The 20,942-nt window shown below is 37.2% G+C and overlaps 1 protein-coding gene across 2 annotated transcripts in view; it reads left to right on the forward strand.

Moving 5' to 3' along the window:
• Window positions 1–20,942, forward strand: part of LOC106656742 (troponin C-like) — a 44,581-nt gene that overhangs the window by 13,649 nt on the left and 9,990 nt on the right. For both annotated transcript variants that reach the window (XM_014377870.1, XM_014377871.1), the window contains 2 exons: window positions 13,515–13,658; window positions 20,593–20,847. In XM_014377870.1, coding sequence (XP_014233356.1) covers window positions 13,515–13,658; window positions 20,593–20,847 — 399 coding nt within the window. The remainder of the gene's footprint in view (window positions 1–13,514; window positions 13,659–20,592; window positions 20,848–20,942) is intronic.

Raw genomic sequence — 20,942 nt, forward strand, 5'->3', positions numbered from 1 at the left:
CTTGAAACTACAGACTATTATTAAGGTGTCATTGCCTACATCAAATATTTTTGTTCCGTGTTCTTTTCTAATATCCTGGACTTCCATAATTTTTGAAGTTTTACAGTAACTCATTATCTTGGATGAAATGGTGGGCCAATTGCGAATGAATAATTCATCGTACAATTCAAAAATAAATTTCAGTAGGTGGTTATGGATTTTTCAAAAATTTGTCTATAATTTTCAAAAATTCATTCTCTAGCTGCAAAAGTATAATAAACTTTACTTTAAAATTGATGAACACCGATGAACTTATTAAATAACTAATGAAACTTACTAATTCTAGTCATATGGAAGAACTTAAGGGCTCAAAGGGGGCTTAAATATTTATATATTTTTATTTATAGTATTAAGCTGAAAAAGTGAAAAAAAATTTTTTTCAGAAAACAGGCATAAGAGCCTTTTTCAATACCCCATTTGAAAGTACTTTGTCCAGTTAAATACTTAAAAACACTTAAATCAACTTGTATCAGCCTATGAGCCTTCAGCGAAGAGCATTGAGGATATCTAAGCTGTTTGTCGTAAGATTCTAAGTGATGGCTTGACACGACGAAGTTCTATGTCATTTTATTTTCTTCGATGGATCATTATCCAGCATAAGATCAACTTTGACTACTTCCACATACAATTTCATAAAATATTTTATTAAAATTTATCAAAAATAATCATTAATGAATAAAATATTTTATTAAATTGTATGTGGAAGTAGTCAAAGTTGATCTTATGCTTAGCTTGAGGTTGCGTTGATGGATGATGATCCATCGAAGAAAATAAAATGACATAGAACTTAGTCGTGTCAAGCCATCACTTAGAATCTTACGACAAACAGCTTAGATATCCTAAATGCTCTTCGCTGAAGGCTCATAGGCTGATACAAGTTAATTTAAGTGTTTTTAAGTATTTAACTGGACAAAGTACTTTCAAATGGGGTATTGAAAAAGGCTCTTATGCCTACAGGGTGCTAAAATATTCGTGATGTCTACAGGGTGCTAAAATAATCGTAGAAAGCTCTATTTTTTTTTATTTGGACTAAAAAATACTGTATTCCACGTGAACGTTTAAAAGATCCAGTTTTTCTATCATTTAAAGTGTTATGCTTAAAAGCGACTAGCAACTGGATATTGACGCAGATGGACTGAGCTTGTCGGATCTCCAGTGCTGTATCAAAATAATAATTATATGAAGCGTTTAAGGCCATACGTATTGAAATTAAACGCTTTATAATGTTATAATTGAACAATATTGCAATGTTTTGGGTCATGAGTGAGATCCAACAAATTCTTAAGAATGAAATGTAATGTTTTCAAGAACCAGTTGTCTAAAATAAGTGACCAAAATAGTTTGAGGGTAGTAAATAAATATTTATTGCGCTTTATATGTTTATTTTTATTATTTTAACGTATATTTTTATCTAACGCTTCCAGGGCATATTCACACAACCTAACATAACAGGGCATGTTTTCTAACTGTCTTGAATCACCAGAAAAAGTTCGGGCCAAATTCATGACCCGAAGGTGAGAATGTCTCCTTGTAAGTAAATAACGTAAGAGGATCGTGCTAACAAATTAAACTCTTTCCCCCCTTTCCCCAAACACAATCACACTCATCCCAACATATTCATATCACAATCGATCACATATATCACAAAAATATTTTTAAAAAACGAGATGAATATGTACCAAGATAATTTTTCGGAGTTCAGTTGACGAAAAATGAAGTTGTAAAAGATGTGAGGATACGCACCCGTGCTATTAAGGTGGTCTGTACCCCACAGAGTCGAAAAATTTGTTTTATTTATAAATTTTTTTCGAAATCGAATATCGAAAAACGGCCCTATGGGAACATTAATTGTATTGCTCTCAATAGCTGGTAAAAATTTCAGCTCATTCCACCGACCACATTTCCCTGAAAACGTGTTCGAAATTTGCACCCGTTTTCTCGGCTTGAAATTTTCAAACACATTTTCCGGGAAATCTGGTCGGTGGAATTAACTCAAATTTTTACCAGCTATTCATATAGCAATAAAATGAAGGTTCCCATTGAGCCGTTCTTCGATTTTCGATTTAGAAAAAAAGATATAAATTAAAGAAATTTTTCGACTTTGTAGGTTAAAAATGTGGGGTACATACCTCCTTAATAATTGTATGCCTCTAGGAGTATAAGGTGCCTTCACCTCCTCTTCGCTTCTTAGCGTGGTTGCTTCGTAGACCTACGGAGCCTCAAAGTTGAATATATAAAAATGTCTTTTAGATTCACAGTTCCAGGGCAGCTCTGGAAAAAAAATCAAACATAGGTTTTTTTGAAAATTTAGTACAAATTTGCAAAAATAACATGTTTGTATAATAAGATCTGACTCAAGTTAATATATGTTGTTTTTGACCTCACTATAAAGCTCTGCATATGGTGGCGTAATGAGGAAACACTCGAGGACAAAGTTACAGTCTAATCCAACGTTTATGGCTGTATCTTGACTTGACGTGGAATAGCCCATTATACATAAATAAGAATCGTTATAATTTTACTTAAGGTATTCCAGAATATTATAATATAAGTTATGTAGGTATTTTGTACCTTCTTTTTTATGAAGAGTGTTATGTGTATCATTGATAACAATCATTAACAAAATAAGACGACATAGATGATTCTGCGTGGTCCAAGATTCTAACATTTGGCTAATCTGTGTCGTGTCTTAGACTTTTTTTAATGTCAGATGCTACATCTTCTCTTTGTCTCGCTGTCTGTGTTCTGTGGTAAATTTACCCATGCTAATTTTTAACTTTCTTTGCGTTTATCCAACGTAACTTTTAGTGCAACGAGTGCATTTTAGATGGTACATCACTTCCGTTTATTCACTTTTATCGATCTTGTTTTTCGTTAGTTTGATGAGTAAAGTAAGAGATTCACTCTGCGTTGGGATGACTTCGATGTTGTATTTTTTAATCATGTGAGCAGTCAAAGAACTGGTCAGTATGAGATAGCTTCAAAGATACATTATGTATCACATTAATATCCGTTGTATTTGGACGGCGTCTATCTTGTTTTGAATTTTTAAGATTCGAAAGTCTTTTAAAAAGGTACCTGCTAATTATCATTATTTCTCAAGATTTTTTACTTTCTAAACATTCCTAGCATGGAACTATTGGTCTGATTATTTATGGGTCAAAATAATACTTTTTTACAAAACCGTGCGCACGTATATCACCGATCTTGACGCGCTTTTGGTATGTTATAGTACATGGTAAAAAGGTCTCAAAAAAAAAATTTTAGACCCCCTCCCCCCTCCTACCCCCCACTTCCGGTATAAACGTCCATTTTCGATCTATATTTTTTCTGAGGACATGAAGCAAGTAAAAAATCTGAAAAAATTCATAAAAATACTTTTCCACAATCCAAACAACCTTGAATTTTTTCAGATTTTTTGAGTGCTTCAGGCCTTCAGAAAAAATTATTGAAAATTTCAAAAATCGAGATACGGCGGTATGAGCCGATGTAGTACTCGGAAATTTTTTCAGTTATTTTTCGCATTAAAAAACATAACCTCAATTTTTTTCAGATTTTTTCAGATTACCTAACGCACCTTTTGAAGCCAAAAACCGATTTTTTTGACGAAAATAATTTTTTTAGGACAGTACGGAGCCTCGAAAAATCTGAAAAAAATTTTTTCTTGTTTTTTTCATCAAAATACGTAATCTCAAATTTTTTCAGATTTTTTAATTGAAGGCGATAGCTTCTAGGGCCGAAAAATGCTATTTTTAACAAAAAATGGTTCCTAGAACCCGATGGTTCCGGTGAAAAAATTTGAAAATATTTTTTTTGAATTCCTTGTCAAATTTTAATAAATTTTGACCGTTTCAAAAGTTCGATTGAAGCTTCCTAGCTCATTTTAGAGCATCAAACGAGTTTTATCATTCCTTAATGTCTTCAGAAACGTCTTCAGATATTTTGCACTAATCTTTGTCCTGCTCTAAAATGAGCTAGGAAGCTTCAATCGAACTTTTGAAACGGTCAAAATTTATTAAAATTTGACAAGGAATTCAAAAAAAATATTTTCAAATTTTTTCACCGGAACCATCGGGTTCTAGGAACCATTTTTTGTTAAAAATAGCATTTTTCGGCCCTAGAAGCTATCGCCTTCAATTAAAAAATCTGAAAAAATTTGAGATTACGTATTTTGATGAAAAAAACAAGAAAAAATTTTTTTCAGATTTTTCGAGGCTCCGTACTGTCCTAAAAAAATTATTTTCGTCAAAAAAATCGGTTTTTGGCTTCAAAAGGTGCGTTAGGTAATCTGAAAAAATCTGAAAAAAATTGAGGTTATGTTTTTTAATGCGAAAAATAACTGAAAAAATTTCCGAGTACTACATCGGCTCATACCGCCGTATCTCGATTTTTGAAATTTTCAATGATTTTATCTGAAGGCCTGAAGCACTCAAAAAATCTGAAAAAATTCAAGGTTGTTTGGATTGTGGAAAAGTATTTTTATGAATTTTTTCAGATTTTTTACTTGCTTCATGTCCTCAGAAAAAATATAGATCGAAAATGGACGTTTATACCGGAAGTGGGGGGTAGGAGGGGGGAGGGGGTCTAAAAATTTTTTTTTGGGACCTTTTTACCATGTACTATAACATACCAAAAGCGCGTCAAGATCGGTGATATACGTGCGCACGGTTTTGTAAAAAAGTATTATTTTGACCCTTATATATGAGAGCAATATAATTTTAGATAGCTTTCGAAATAAGTCTCTATGTAATTTGACGTTTATATTTATTAGGATCATGTCTATCAATTTTCCGAGATCTCTTCGATTTCGATTGGTAAGTGCACAGGGGGGACCTGGGCGTAATGGTCACCCTAATTTATATTTTTAATTGTGAGCATTATTTTTCATGTATTTTAATTTTAACAAAAGTCTGATGCAGCTAAGCTAAAGAACTTTACTGATATTCAAAATAAAAATTTTTTTTCAATGCACTCTTTAGGGTGCTATAACCGTACCGTGCAATAATGGCCTGTTTAAATCACACGTATCATAATATACTAGTCTGGAAAAAGGTTCTCTTATTATTTATATTAGAATTAGAAAAAAAATAAGTTAAAATCATTTTTAGGGTATTGTAAGCTTAAGTTTTGGTTACAATTTTCAAAATTTATCTTAACATAGAATATATTTTATTTAAATATTATAAAATAAGATGTTAAAAATTTATAATCACTATCTCAGATTTCACTCATGTTTAGAAATCTTTTTTCAACATAGTTGACTTTAAATCACTGATATTACTTAAAAAAAATGTGAGGTATCTTCGGTAAAAGGAGTCTGCAAAGGTGTTGAATTCAAGGAAAATACATCAGTATCTGGCAAAACTTTTTGAACTTTTTTACAACTATCTGAATAGGTCATGACATTTGTTTTTCGTTTTTTAACTGTTTTAGATTTCTGCGAATTCTCCTTATTCTCTGGTCTGTTTTTCTTCATTGTTTTAAAATTTTTTTCCATTAACTTTTTTTGATAAGCATCGCTTGTGATTATTGCTGCTGTCTCTTTCCTACGTTGATGAGGAGTCGAGGAAACGGTTAGTGTTGAATCAAATGAGTAATTACTAATAATTTCACTACTTGATTCGATGACATTAAGCTTACCTGGCTACTCTCGTAAGGGGACACATACACCTTAAACTCAAAAAATTTTTTATTGCTTTATTGAGTAGGATTTTTCCGTCCCTTTCTATTGCTTTTTTCGAAATTCCAAAATTTTGATTTTACCCTGAGATACAGCTGTTTCCGTGAATTCTTTTCCTATACTTTACGTGTTAAATTTTTTCTTCTTTTGCGTTTTCTGGAGTGTAGTGTTTTTGGTCATCTATCGTAACTTTCAGAGGGTACCGATTCAGTTTTCTGCACCAGGGTCGCGTACACATCTTCAAAACATCAATGGTTACGGTTACTACCTCGGATGAGACGATCGAACGGGCAGATTGCTTTGCATAAACAGTTAAGCCCACATTTTTGTCCATTTTTCGTATTTACCGAAATTTACCGACCTACTATTTACCGGCCTAAAATCCATTACCTATTTATTAGGCCTCTGCTATTAAACTCTTGCGAAAATATAATTCGCACGGCAAAGAAATGAACACGCGCGGCCGCGAGTGTGAATGAATATCTGAGAAAAGCTATAAAACTGCGGTGACCGCGACTTCACGAATTTCGGGAAGAACGCGGGTCCGGGTCTGCTAATATACACGCGTGTGCAAGATATGTGTCAATTATTGACCCATATCGAGCTCGCTACATACACTGCAACCGCTGAAGCGGGGGCAACTGTAGGTGTGTATAAGCAACAGTAAAAGAGGATCAGTCCTCCTTCATATCTACGAAATCGCACACCGAGTATCGTGAGCTCTGTGGTTCTTCCAATTTTGTGAGGCGGTCATCGAGCCATTATGCGCAAGCTCTGTCATTTCCGATTTCTTATACGGCGTACAGTCAGTCGCCATTCGTTGCTGTAGACTCTTAGATTTTGAATCTTTCGAAAATGTGATTAAACGTTCATAGTCTTTCAACGAAAATTACCATCCAACGCTGTACTTCTGCTCAGGCAGATAGTCAGCAATGAGATATAAAATATTGTTCTATTCAACGGGAGTGAAGTGCGATTAAAAATATCGTAACCGCACGGGCAAGTGCATCTGCGCGATCCAGCGTTATCCAGACTTCAACCTGCCAAGGAGTATCGCAGGCAGCCAACGACGTCACCAGGCAAGCGACCTCGCAGGCAGCCAACGACTCCAAGCAGCTAGGACGCAAACAGTATGAGTATGAGTATGCGTGTGTGATCTGTAGCGAACCATGCTGCTTGTTAAATATCAATAATTATTATTATGGCAAACCATCTCACTATCAAAATAATATATTAACTTCAATCAAAAAAATTAAGTCTCTCTTTATTATCACTCCAACTCGGCAACAAGTCTAAGAAATAAATAGTTTATTGTTAAATCTCGACCACGGGATGTAACAGTCTCATCCGAGGTAGTGACCGTAACCATTGATGTTCTGAAGAAGTGTACGCTACCCTGGTGCAGAAAACTGAATCGGTACCCTCTGAAAGTTACGATAGATGACCAAAAACACTACTCGCCAGAAAACGCAAAAGAAGAAAAAATGTAACACGTAAAGAATAGGAAAAAGGTTCGCGGAAACAGCTGTATCTCAGGGCAAAATCAAAATTTTGGAATTTCGAAAAAAGCAATGGAAAGGGACGGAAAAATCCTACTCAATGAAGCAATAAAAAATTTTTCGAGTTTAAGGTGTATGTGTCCCCTTAATGGAGATCGTGGTGTGGTGGAGAAGTGTTCCACTGTAGAACCCCGAATAAATTGAAATCAAGTTAATAAAATAAAAACTCGCAGTACAAAATTAATAATCACAAGTAAATATTTAGCCAATGTTTGAGAAGAGATAAAATACAAGCCACTGGTATAGTTATCATACTATCATTTGATAAGGGTTGTGTAAATGATTCGTTATTTTCTTTAGCTTTTAATTAATGCTGTGGCTTAAGTAATTCTCTGATCACGTTTTGGCATTCAACGACACTTTTTTTTAAATTCGAAAAAACTAAATTTTATTTAAAAATAAAATAGAATAAAATTTTTGTAAATGAGATTCACTTTAAATCGTGTCACAAAAATCATTGTCAAAAGCATGTGTATTTAATGGAATTATGCCCCATTTTTCAAAGCTACTTCCACAAATGCTTTGCCAAAAAGAGAGCATAGATTTTTCATATTCATTGAATTTCCTTGACGTTGAAAACTGGCTATCTTTTTCCCAAAATACATACATTAAAGCCAAAATAAATAATAAATAAAGGGCTGCATTTTATGAGTGCAGTGAGATGGAAAGCAAAGAATAACAATATCTGTAGAACTGGTGCTTCTGGCGTTGCATGTGAGAATTCAATAAATTTCCTGAACCACCTGGTGAAAATATCAGTTTGCATATATCCAGTCTTGTGGAACTATGCCAGGCTCCTGGCGGTACATCTTTCATGAAATCTGGACTTTCTTTAGATCTTGGAAAAATCAGGAGAGGTGGCATATAGGATACGGTGGCTTTCAGAAACTCAGGAGTATTATCATACTTCTGATCTAAGGCAGCCAAAGTTCTGACCCGAAAGCAGTCGCGCACATACTCCACAACACCACCATCACCTCCCTCAGATATGTCATTGTGGATAAAGTTGTAGCCATTATGTTGAAATAAGGAGTCAGGAGCATCAGGAATAAGGAAAGTCTCTGGAATTGCAAAAACGTCTTAGTTAAAGCTAGTGATGCGATCCTCGACTATGGCAAGGTGATACTCAAAGCGATTTACGTTTGCGTGAGCGAGGCGGATAGGTGGGTTGATTGACCGTCATTTGGCTCTAGGCTTGAAGATCTCCAAGTCCTTGGCGCTGGAGACCAGTACAGGAGTTGAGTCAATTGTCTCCCTCGTGTACACCACAAATCACGCACTAGCGGACGAGTAAAATTAAGCTTACAGGATGTCTCGCAAGCCTGGGATAAGGGGCGGTGGATGGCAGTAGGCCAAAGTGGTCAAAGCATGACCTTTCCCAAGCCACTCACTCTGAACAAAGACTGAAGATCTTTGCCTGAGAGTTTGGCAGAGTTGAAAAGGAAATCGTCGCTTGTGTTTGACGAAAGACCTTCGTGCTCGAAGTGTCCTGGTTGCCATCACAGATATGGGCCTTAGGCTACCAGTCTCTTCTGCGAATGGCAAAGCACGAGAAGTCGGTGAAGCCCAAGGTTTCGAAGATCTTGTCCAAGATCTGACTGTTCGAAAGAGTCAGTTTAGCAGGTAGGCTCGACACAAGCATCTCGCAAAAGTCGACCAAGCGAGGATCCTTGGTTCCCCTGGATCCAAGTCCCAAGTCAAAATCCCCTCAGCGATATCAGAAGATTTCTTGTTAATGGCGGTTTCCTGTTTGTCTAAACGCTCTTCTAGAGCCAAAAAATGCAATTAAAAAAAAAAGGTTACTAGAACTCAATGGTTCTGGTAAAAAAATTTGAAAATACTTTTTTGAATTCCTTGTCAAATTTTAATGAATTGTTTCAAGTTTTCGATTGAAGCCTCCTAGCTCATTCATCATGTGTAGCTGTAAACCTAACAGCAGACGACACAGTCGAACCAGTTAGTACACGGGATCTCCACACACTTCACAACACAGATGACCATAGATTAGAGTCATGACACACGTCAATAAGTTGAAAGGCAGCTGAGGGGTTGACGGAAACTCAAGGATGACGAACAGCCAACATCGAATGGCACTCGTCAAAGAAAACTTTGTCTCTTCCTTCACCCTGGACGTTGATCAGCGAGCAAGCGATGCGCAACATCAGATCGTCGCATGCGCAAGACCTCGAACACACGTTGTGGTAAACTAACCTCGATGAGCTGGAGTAGATGATAAAGATGCGTTTTTAACAATGCAAGGGAAACAACAATATCAGTAGTCCAGTTGTAGTTGACCCTAGCAAAATTAGCGGGCAAGAAACTGCAAGAAAAATGCGCGTAGGCAGGTCGAGGCAGTACAAAAAGCAAAAAGGCAGAGGGGCAGAAAGAAGTTCGTGTTGCTATACTTACAAAGAGAGAGAGAGAGAGAGGGAGAGAGAGAGAAAGAATAGAATAGAATATAATAGAATAGAATAGAATCAATTTTATTAGGCAAGCCAATGCCGAATGCCTCAATGACGAATACATGATAAAATTCAATTTTAGTAAATTTCTTAATTTAACAATAGAATTAACAAAAGTATTAACTAACAAATAAAAATAAAAAGCAGAAATAACAAAGTAATTTCAAGGTAGAATTAAACATCGGTGATCACACTAGAATAAGCGGAAGATAAAATTAAAAACAAATATAAAGAGATAACAAAATAGCAAAGAACGAATAAAACAAGTATATACACAGAATATTAAACATTTCCAAACATAATCACAATTTTCGCTGAATATATACAGAACCACCATTACACATTGTGACGGGAGATACGATTCTCACCACACAACGATGATCGTTTGACACATAAGCTCAACCACGCGCGACATACACACACACAAACACATACACACATCGGCCTCCTTGGCTCAGTGGGTATAGTTCTTGCCTGCTGATACAAGGTACGCCGTAGGGCGTGGGTTCGATCCCCACCGGACGAATTTTCGAGGTTCGTTTTTTCGCCTGGTGTGGTCGAGCCTGTGCCTGAGGTGGAGCGGGTACCACTCAAAAAGAAGACCCGGGCTATGTCATCAGCCTCCGAAGCGGTAAAAAAACCCCGATCACTGTGCGAGCTGGAAGCGATAGGACAACCACAAGTAGGAGCCCGAGGCGAGGACTCACAATGCTGGCAATAGATGGAGCACACCACTCCCATGATGAAGTCGGAAGCGAGAACTACACTCACAAGAGGGCGCCGGATGCGAGAGTCAAGGCTCTGGTGGAGCGCATGACGGCGCCTGAAGCGAAAACCACACTCACAAGACGACAACAGAAAAAGGAGGAGCACTCACAGGGTAGCGCCGGAAAGCGAGAACCACACTCACAAGATGGCACTTGACAGCGAGTCCTAAGAAGAGAGGCCCAACTCAGGAAGAGATGCCAGCAATGTGTGACCACGCAGACGGCTCTGAAAAAAGGGGATACGACAATCGACGATGGCAGCGTGCAGGATCGGAGGTTCACCAAGTAGAAAAAAGATGAGTCCCTGAACCCCTAATCGTCACATATCACGATGCGACGGATGGGGGATGTATGGAAAACAACGACTAACAGGAGTAGCAGAAATGCTCAACTAACCCCGGCCTCACCGAAGCAATGCCTAACGGCGGATACCGGTGAGTGNAAAAAAAAAAAAAAAAAAAAAAAAAACACATACACACATGTAGCAAAAAGACGACACGAAAAGTCGGCAGCAGCAATGGTAACAATGGCAACACAGGCACAGGACTCGCATGGCAAGGAATGCGAACGATAAGTTGGTCGCACTAACGAAACTTGGCCGAAAGATGAAAAGCTGGAGTTATCGATATCGCCTCGCTAGCATGTGCGATCACCGATCAGGCCTGAGTACTTGAAAGTGTGACTGACGAAGACACTCTCTCTGTTTCACGCTTGACTCGTGAACCTCGGTCCGGCAGAGTAAAAGTCGTTCGGAGTGCAACTCGTAACTACGTAACTGAGACGCCGGTAAAAATTTCCTAACTTATCATTGAGAAAGCCGATAATCGCACCTCCGATATTGGCCGCAAACCGAGAAATCAACTCGTTATCTTGTCGTGTGATACAAGTCGATAATATCACCCGACTACGTTAAATTGCAGTTGTGAATAGTGCCAATGCAACCCGTCATTGGACAATCGGATCGATCCATCCAGCGTGCCCTGCCACCTCAGCCACGCCGACGCCATCCATCATCGAGAGGGTCCACGGAGACGTCGACGCCGAAGAGGCCGGCCTGCGATTATATTAAGTACACGACACACGCATACACCATCCTTGAGCCATCACAAATCGGTTAAATGATAATAATTATTGGGACTCGCGCCCCTGAGATAGTAAATTCGAGAGTCTGCATGCTCTATATGCAGTGGCACCCCGAGCAACTTTTGTATTTATCAATTCAATATTATTTCCACATCCAATATAATTATTATTACTATTCAAATATTAATCATTTGCATTCATATTTCTTTATTTCACCCAATTTACCCTCACAACATGTTGATAACAGTTGATGCATATAAATACCAATATAATATTCAGACAGTAATTTGCGAGATGAATTTTATGTACAAGGGATGAGAATGAGTGAAAAATGGATAAAAGTAGAAAAAAAATTGCTTCAAACGCATGAAAAAAATGTTGAAAGCCGAATTAAGCTCGATTAACGACTCAAATACATTCATTAAACTATTTATTGAAAAATCATTATTTTAGAAATTCAAAGTATGATCTCATCATTTTTTATAGAGATTTAGAGAGAGAAAAATCGTGAAAATTTGGCAAAAAATGGGATAAAAAAAGCTTCATTCACTTTAAAGGGGACAGAAAAAAATCATTTGCTCGCACCTGTATTATGCGTGCCTTCTTTTTTCAAAATTTTCTTATTATGATTATCAAATAAACATAACATAAACATTCAACAACATATGTTGTAAATGTTTTTTCAGTAGAATCGAAATTGGTCATTGGATAAAGCTTAGAGAATTATTTTTAGTGATGAAATTTTTATTATTTGTTTTTGTTTTGAAGAAATAAATGAAAAATTTTGCCCCGCAGTTACATGCAAAAGAATAAAATAATTTAAGACACTTTTGAATCATTTATTTTGTTGGGATTCTTTTTCTTGAACCGAATGTTATTGTTAGTATATTCAACGAATTCAATTTCAGTTATGTAATGACCGAATTTGAACTTTTTAAAGAAAAATTTGAAAAATTGTATTATCAGTGGAATATGTGTCACTGAAAATGAATTCGTAAAGTAAAACTAACAATACTATTGGATTCTGTGAAGAAAAGCTCTACATCCTCAATTAATTTCTAAAAGTATATCATTTATTATAACCAATGCAATAAGCAATGGACGCAATTTCAGATTTTTTTCGTTAAAAATTGCAAGTAATGAAAATTATATTATTGAAAATAATTTCGTAGGCTAAAACCAACGATAAAAAAACTTGAAAAATTAATCGACACCTGTAAAAATCATATTATCTTACTTTTTAAACAATAAACTTTCAGATTGCGTTCGATCCACTCAGATACTCATAATTTTTGAAACATTGAACCACCTTAATATACAGATATTTGTTGAGAATTCAATTGTCGTACGAAATCTGGGTCAAGAAGTCGTTTTGGGCTTAAAAAAGGTTCCTCACGGAGGAAAAAAGGATTTAATTGATTTTATATTCACTCCTCAGTTCACGTTTGTTGTCTTAGAAATATAGCAGAAGCTCGACTAATTGCATTAGCAGAACAATCGATCGAGTCACTTTTTTACAATTGACATTGAACTCTGCTGACTCAACATTTTTTCAGTGTATGACAAGAGCAAGGATTTGAGAAATTATCAAGAAATAATAAATAACCTAGTGCACATAATCGAAATTTCCCTTACCTATTTGTACTGCTTTTTCATAACATTAAATATAAATTCATTTACTGAATAGTCATAGAGATCTTTTAGATGACTCAATTTTACTATACACAAGAATTATTAAAAATTGAAAAATTTTTTTCTAATTTATCATATTAAACCTCTATTCTTATACAAAATAGTATGAAAATAGTTTATAGAGTTGGAACTTAATCCCCCTGACTATTGAACTGGCATCGTTATTTGTAGCTTTTTATCATATTCAGTATTTTAATAAATCGAAATTATTATTGTTTATTTTTATCCATAGAGCTCCAAATGGCATTCGATGCGTTTGATCATCAAAAAAAAGGCATCGTAAGCACTGACATGATTGGTACTATGCTTGGAATGTTAGGTCACGAAATAAGAAGCAGTGTGCTTTCTGAAGTGATCGCTGAATTTGATCCTCATGGTAAGTTGTTAATGTATTTATGACATATTTTCATGTTTTAAATTATATTTGAAAGCTTCATAGCAGTCACTGATTAAAAAGCAGGAGTCTACAACTTTAGGGGGGGGGGGGGGGGNTTGGGGGGGGGGGGGGGTGTGCTGATCTGAGAGTACCTAATAATGATACAATTAAGTATCAATAACAATACATCAGGCTTTATTTATTATAGCACCACACACTTTATTTATCATACTTAAAACATCGGTCATACTTGCTGCGCTCTGCGGTAACGTACATACTGAATCTCTACAAGTCTCCACCACTCACTCTTGATCCAGGCAGCGCTGGTGGCAGGCAGCTTGACACATTCCTTCTTTTCTCTTCAATTTGAGAGGAGTTACCTTAGGAGAAGCTGAAGTAGAAACAATGAGATCTTTGATTTTATGAGATGTTCCACTAAGTTGACTAAGTCCTGGGTTCGACGGTCCTGGGCAATCGCCTATAAAGGTTTATGGTCAGTTTCTCATTCGAACTGTAAACCAGCTAGATACAGATAAAACCGTTTTACTCCCCAGACTAAAACTAAGCTTTCTTCTTTAGTCTGGGAGTAACGTTTTTCTGTATCTGACAGGCTTTTGCTAGTGAAAGATACAATTTGAGGATTGTCATCACTGTCAAATTGCAAAAGCGCAGCTCCTAAAGCTACTGGACTGGTGTCAGCCACTAGACGTGTACGCCTCTTCGGATCGAAATAGGATAAAGTTGGCATATGTGACAGGCTTTCTTTTAATTTACGGAAACATTTTTCGTGATCTTTATTCCAATGAAATTTTGACTCGCTTTTAAGTAATGACCGCAGAAAATCCGTTTCCGCACCAAAGTTTGGTAAAAATTTCCCTACATATGTGATAAGACCCAGAAAACTACGGAGTTCGTCCTTGCAGTTCGGCGAACGCACGGCGAAGATAATTCTTTAACTCTATATTTGCATTTTGTCTCATTGCGAGATACATTTTTGTCATCCAAAACTGACAACACTTTCTTCAGACAAACATCGTGTTCTTCCATTTCCGATCCGAAGACAATGATATCGTCTAGGAATTTGAAGTAATTTTTGCATGTCATTAAAATAATTTCTAGTTTTTTCTGAAAGATTTCTACTGCTGAATTTATTCCAAATGTCTTATGCGTTATGAATGTGGTTATGTAACGACTATCTTCGTCAAGTTCCATTTGATGATAGGCATCAGTTAGGTCTATTCTGGAAAAATACTTCGCCCCTCGCAGTTTTGTCATAATCGACTCGAATGTTGGTATTGGATGATTTTCTTTCAAAATTGCTTGATTAGCTCTCCTCATATCAACACAAATATATCTCCATTAGATTTAAAAACGACACGCTTGGTCCTGTTACCTTCTCAATAATTCCTCGCTTTAAAGCTTGATCTAGCTTATCACTGACTGCATCTTCTACTGCAATGGGAATGCGTCTTAAAGGCTATTGTAATGACCTAACAGAAAGATCTATCGACAATTCAACAATTCAGTCCTTAATCTTTGGAATAATACTGATATCTTCACAACTCTATTTACATCAATTCCTATTTTCAAAATCCCCAAAGTTTTAGCCGTATTCTTGCCGATTAATAAAATGTCACCATTTTTAACCACAAAAAAATGAAGCAATTGCTTCTTTCCCATTTGAGAGGAGGATTGTGGAAGAAAATTTCATTACCACATCCAGAGGTTCGTCTGACGCTTACGGTTTGAGCACATCTTTAACCTCATATGACATATTCCAAATTATTGCTTCATTTTTAAATAAATATTCGTAATCAATGTCTATTATAATATTGACTGGGTAGCCAGAATCAATAAGTAGTTTAAAACTTATGCCCCCGATAAGGCATTTGATAATATCTTCCGATTGTTTATTCAACTGTCCTTGCTTAGCACTGTCTACCCGAAAGCAATTAAATCGTTAAATATTTTCTGTATCTGAGTTGTCTTCTTCTACTTCAACAAAATTTACCTTATGTTTGAATTTCTTTGAAGTGCTCTGTATTTGATTACTGGATTTTCTTTTATACTGAAGCGTTCTACAGAACGAAGCGAAGTGTCCCTGCATATTACATGAATAACATTTTGCGTCCTTAGAAGGATAATTTTTTATGCAATAGCATGAAGAAAAATGTGTTTTTTCGCACATTTTTTAGTGCGCATAAAGCGTTTTTAGGCACATGTTGCATACAAAGTATACATCTATGAGTTTAAAAGAGAAAGCTGAAATCATAGCTGAAGTAAAAAATGGTTTGAGAAATAAAATACTTATTGCAGAAAAATACAGTATTTCTCAATCTACCCTTTGGGTGGCTTAGAACATTTCACAAAGAAAATAACTTAGTTTTCAAAAGTATTTGTTGAGAGAGCAATGCTGTCAACTTGGAATGTAAGTTCTCTCGAGTTTGAGTTTGAGTTTGTTTATTTGATTGGACCGTGGGGTGAAACCCCATGTGGTCCAGGTGGACAATAGTACATAAGTGTATGAACTATTATACATAGTGATTTGATTTGATTACTTTATTTGAAACGGACCATGGGGTAGAACCCCGTTTGGCTCTGGCAGAATGATTATTTACAGGTATAGAAAAATTATTATTTACAAAGGTAACGAGTATACGTTGCAAGTATAAACGTTCAAAATAGAGAATAAGAAAGAACTATTTACAATTTTAACGAGTATACGTTCAAGTTTAAGCACATAAGTACAAGTTGCAAAGATTGGCAGATTGTGAAAGAGTTGAGTAGCTCTCTATGCGATGAAGAGTGAGTTTGTGAGGGAAGGTGGAATGAGAGTGAAGTTTTCATTGCTGCATCTTTTTTTCCAGTCTTTAGTATCCAATGATAATAGGTGGTCGTAAATGAGTGATTTATAGGCAGATGATGGACGATTTAGATCAATGGTGAATGGAAGTGAATTTAGGAGTCGAGATGCAGTGTGAACAAAAGAATGAGATTGAGCTGATGTGCGGGGGGTCGAGTAATGAAGTAATGGTCTAGCACGTCGGCTAGAGAAGCGAGTGTTGATACGATTTGAGTAAAGCGTAAAACTATCGTAAATATGCATGGGTGATTTTTTATGAAGGATGTTCAGAGCGAGCACCGCCACTCTGAGCAGACGCTGGCGTCTCACTGACAGCCATCCAAGAGCTAGGCGATATGGGGCGACGTGTTCATCGCGCGCGATAGTGCCGTATATGAAGCGAGTACATGCATTTTGCAGGCGCTGTAAACGCAGAACCTGCTCTTTGGTTGTAGCGTTGCATACGGAGGCTACGTAATCCATGTGTGGCAGCACAAGAGCCACGGATAAGGATTCACGCAGCTGGCGAGAGAGAGAGAGAGAGAGTGCCGATAAAAACGAAGGGAATAGAGGGCGTAGTGTGACTTTGAAATGATGCTGCCTACGTGAGCATCCCAGTAAAGAGATGGAGTCAGAGTGATTCCCAGGCATCTCATGCTTGACGAGTAGTCAATCGGCACACCCTGGACAACAATCCTCGGAAGAGTGTCCAAGTTAAAAGCAGAAATATATGCACGACTGCCTAAGAGCATGACTGTTGTTTTTGAGGCGTTTAGGCGCAAGCTCGAGCGAGAGGCCCATTCCGCGACGCGGTTCGCGTCAGCGTTCACTCACGCGATCAGTCGTAAGATATTTTTCGGATAGTCGAGGGCATATATCTGCGTATCGTCGGCGTAAATCATATGAGATGAGCTTTGAAGAACGGAGCGAAGATCGTTGATGAACGCAGCAAACAGTAAAGGCCCAAGAGTACTGCCTTGAGGCCCACCCGAAGAAACATACTGGCTCGGAGTCAGAGTGCCATCTTGACGTTGTACCGCGATTTGACGATTAGAGAGGTAGCTAGCAAACCATTTGAGAGAGAAGTGGTTACAACCCAGTCCGTGAAGCTTGGATAAGAGTATGGAGTGGTCAGTCATATCGAAAGCCTTCGAAAAGTAGAAGGAGACTAGTAGCGTAACCTTCAGGTCGTCTATAGTCGAGCGCACGGACTCAGTAAGATGGAGAAGGGCTGTTTGAGTAGAGTGAGCAGGTTTAAAGCCATGCTGATGTGTGTCGAGTAAGTCATGTTCTGAGAGATGTTCAGTGAGCTGAGCCTGATTATATACAGGTGCCAAAGATAAGATATAATATTATTTCTTATAACTAGTGTAGAGCAGAAAAACATGTGACAGCAGATGCAATCTATGGATCAGTTGGTGAGGTGATAAGAGAACAATTAGCAGAAAAGTTTATGAAAAAGACAGCTCCGCACAGCTGGGTACGTAAATGAAATTATAAATTCAAAGCCACTGAATTTAGGTCTTCTTTATTAAATATCGGTATGAGCTCCGACTGAGGCGATTTGCGCATGAAGACGGTCAAATTTCGGTCGATTGGGCTGGGATACTGGCGATGACGAGAGAGCAATTTGGCTTCACGAAACAGATGGTTAACACTTTTGGGCCATAAAGGACTCAAAGAAAGCTGAGATTCGCCGCCAGTATCAAACAGATCCTTATTATCCATTCGTGCCAGCTTATGGGTTTGAGCAGCAAGACCATCGCGCACAATCGACGAAGAGCACTGGAAAACGATGGCACGAGTGTGTTCCTTGATAGAGCGCAGGTTTCTTGGTTTCCAACTTCGAGTCTTCGTTATGAATCGCTCGTGATGTTTTAGACCCATGGCAGAAAAAGTCTTTTCAAGGACCTGGTCGTCGGCAAGCTCCAGGCCAGATGGCACGCCAGACAATAGCATCTCGCACTGGTCAGTCTGCTGTGAGTAAGGTGCAATAAGATCTGGAATTTTGCCCATAAATTCAGAGCACTTCGCAGCAGAGACTTTTAAATTCTCAAGATCCTGCTTTATTGGCGATGCAGAAAGAGTTGATGACTTGACTTCCTGCTCCGAAGCACGACGATCGAGATCTTTAATCGATGCACACAAGCAATCACCTTATCCATGAGGCGATCCATAAAACCATAAACTTTATCAAACAATTTTTGGTTTGCCATGTCAACATATTTGATGATGCGTTCGGTTTCATCTTGAAAATTTGCTGGGCACGACGTGTCCGACTGAGACATGACGAAACAGTACTAAGCTCAGTTTCCAAACACTAGCAGAAGACGACAAGAAACGTAAACACTGACTTTAGTAGCACTGGACACTTGCAAAAATTTGGCGACTGCGCGTTTAAGTCTTCCTTAGATTTTCAATGCTTCTGGAAACTCACCTTGGAAGTCGAATTCGATCGAGAAATGATGATGATGATACTAATTGCAGGGTCGAAGATGCAACAATACACCTGATGCATCTAGAACCTTGCAATATTGAACGTGGAAGATCCGCAAAACAAGACCACAAGGGCAGAAAGCAGCAGAAAAATAGCCTTAAAGAGGAGCGAACGTGAGATGTGTGTTGCTACGTACCCAGAGAGAGAGAGAGAGAGAGGGAGTGTATGGCTGAACGAGCATTCCTCTCAAGCTCTGGCAGGCTCTTCCTCTTATTATCATCGACCATTCAAACGAGTAATATATAACGTAAATACGAGAATGGGATAGATACAAACTTAGCCATCTCCCAGTAACGGAATTAAATCGATACTAACCTCTAGATTTATTTTTTGTTGTATCTGGTGTAAGTAACAGAGATCGTTATAACAAAATTTCCGTATGTATATAATAGATTCATCGTCTGGATGGCTTCGAACATTTCCAAAATAAAATGGCATGATTTTCAATAACGTATGTGGAGTGTCACAGGGATCGTAATTAGGGTTCTGTCCGTCGTCGCTATCTTAGAGTTAACGGGATGAGAGGAGGAGAAGTGAAATCAATACACTGACAAGTAGATCGTCAACTTCGTATTATTAGTAGTTGTTAATGTTACAGTCTACCGTCGTGTACTGACCGCGCAGTGATCGACTTCCTACCTACGCGAGCTCGTCACCCGAGCTCGCTGCCGCAAAAAGTGCCAATTCGGCAAATGACACGCGAATACCGTGACAGGAGAGAGCAATTTTGTCAATTTTAATGAAATTGAGAATTAGAAAATATTATTAGAAGACATGATTTCAGATTGTAAAAATAAAATATTTTCAAATTTGATGAAGGTGCTTTCATTTATCAATGAGTTCCTAATAAAACATTAGAATTCAAAAACAAAGAATATGTGGATGTATCAGAAAAATTACTTCTGCTCCCAGTCGGGAGTTATGCAAACCCCACGTAGCTTCAAAAATTTCAAAATTAAACCAATGAAATATTTATCTAATAGTAAGTCCTGGATGACAGCGCAAATCTTTTCAACGCGGCTTTTGGAACTAAAGGCGGAGCAACGCTATAAAAACAGGGAAATCGGGATTTCATAGACAATTGTGCATTGCAGATGATTTTTCGAGATCTCTCCGGATCGCACAAGAAAGTCCTTATAAATAAACTTGCAAAAATCTACATGGAATCTATGATCTTTCTTCGTGGAATCGATGTACTTTCCACGATGTTCCCATGTTGTTTTTACCCTGTTTCCACGCAGAATCCATCTCCGATTAGCATCGATTTCACGTAGCTGATCCACGAAGAAATCCATGCAAATATTTTCAACTGGGAGTAAAATTAACTTTTTTATTAGACTTAATTTTTAAATTTTCTGAGAAATGTTGAAAGTCAAACAAAAAAAAACAAAAATGATTCAAACAATTCTGAAAAAATTCAAGAGTATTATTTAAACAATTTTAATACCAGTTTCAAGGTCAATGATTTTTCCTCATGTTCTTTTGATTAAAAAAGTGTATTATATTTTCAACAGTTTTATTTCTTCTATATAATAATAAAATTCTGAAGGCTTGATAGTACGTACGTAATAAACCTTTCTGTTTTATTTTAACAGGTAGGAAAGAAATAAGATTTGATACATTTTGTAATTTAGCAGCTCGATTTCTTGAAGATGATGCCGATGCAGAAGCAGTACAAGCTGAACTTCGGGAGGCATTCCGACTTTATGATAAAGAAGGAAATGGTTATATAACTACCGAAGTTTTCCGAGATATTCTTCATGAATTAGACGACAATTTAACTCCAGAGGAATTAGATATGATGATTGATGAAATCGATGCAGATGGCTCTGGGACATTAGATTTCGATGGTTTGTATGAATATATTTTGAATGAATGGAATATTGCGTATGATTTTTATACAACAATTTCTCAATTAATTGCTTAACGGTAAGACTTGTTGGCA

The sequence above is a fragment of the Trichogramma pretiosum genome, unplaced genomic scaffold, assembly GCF_000599845.2.
Source record: "Trichogramma pretiosum strain Unisexual culture from Peru unplaced genomic scaffold, Tpre_2.0 scaffold108, whole genome shotgun sequence".
In the NCBI taxonomy this organism is placed as follows: domain Eukaryota; kingdom Metazoa; phylum Arthropoda; class Insecta; order Hymenoptera; family Trichogrammatidae; genus Trichogramma; species Trichogramma pretiosum.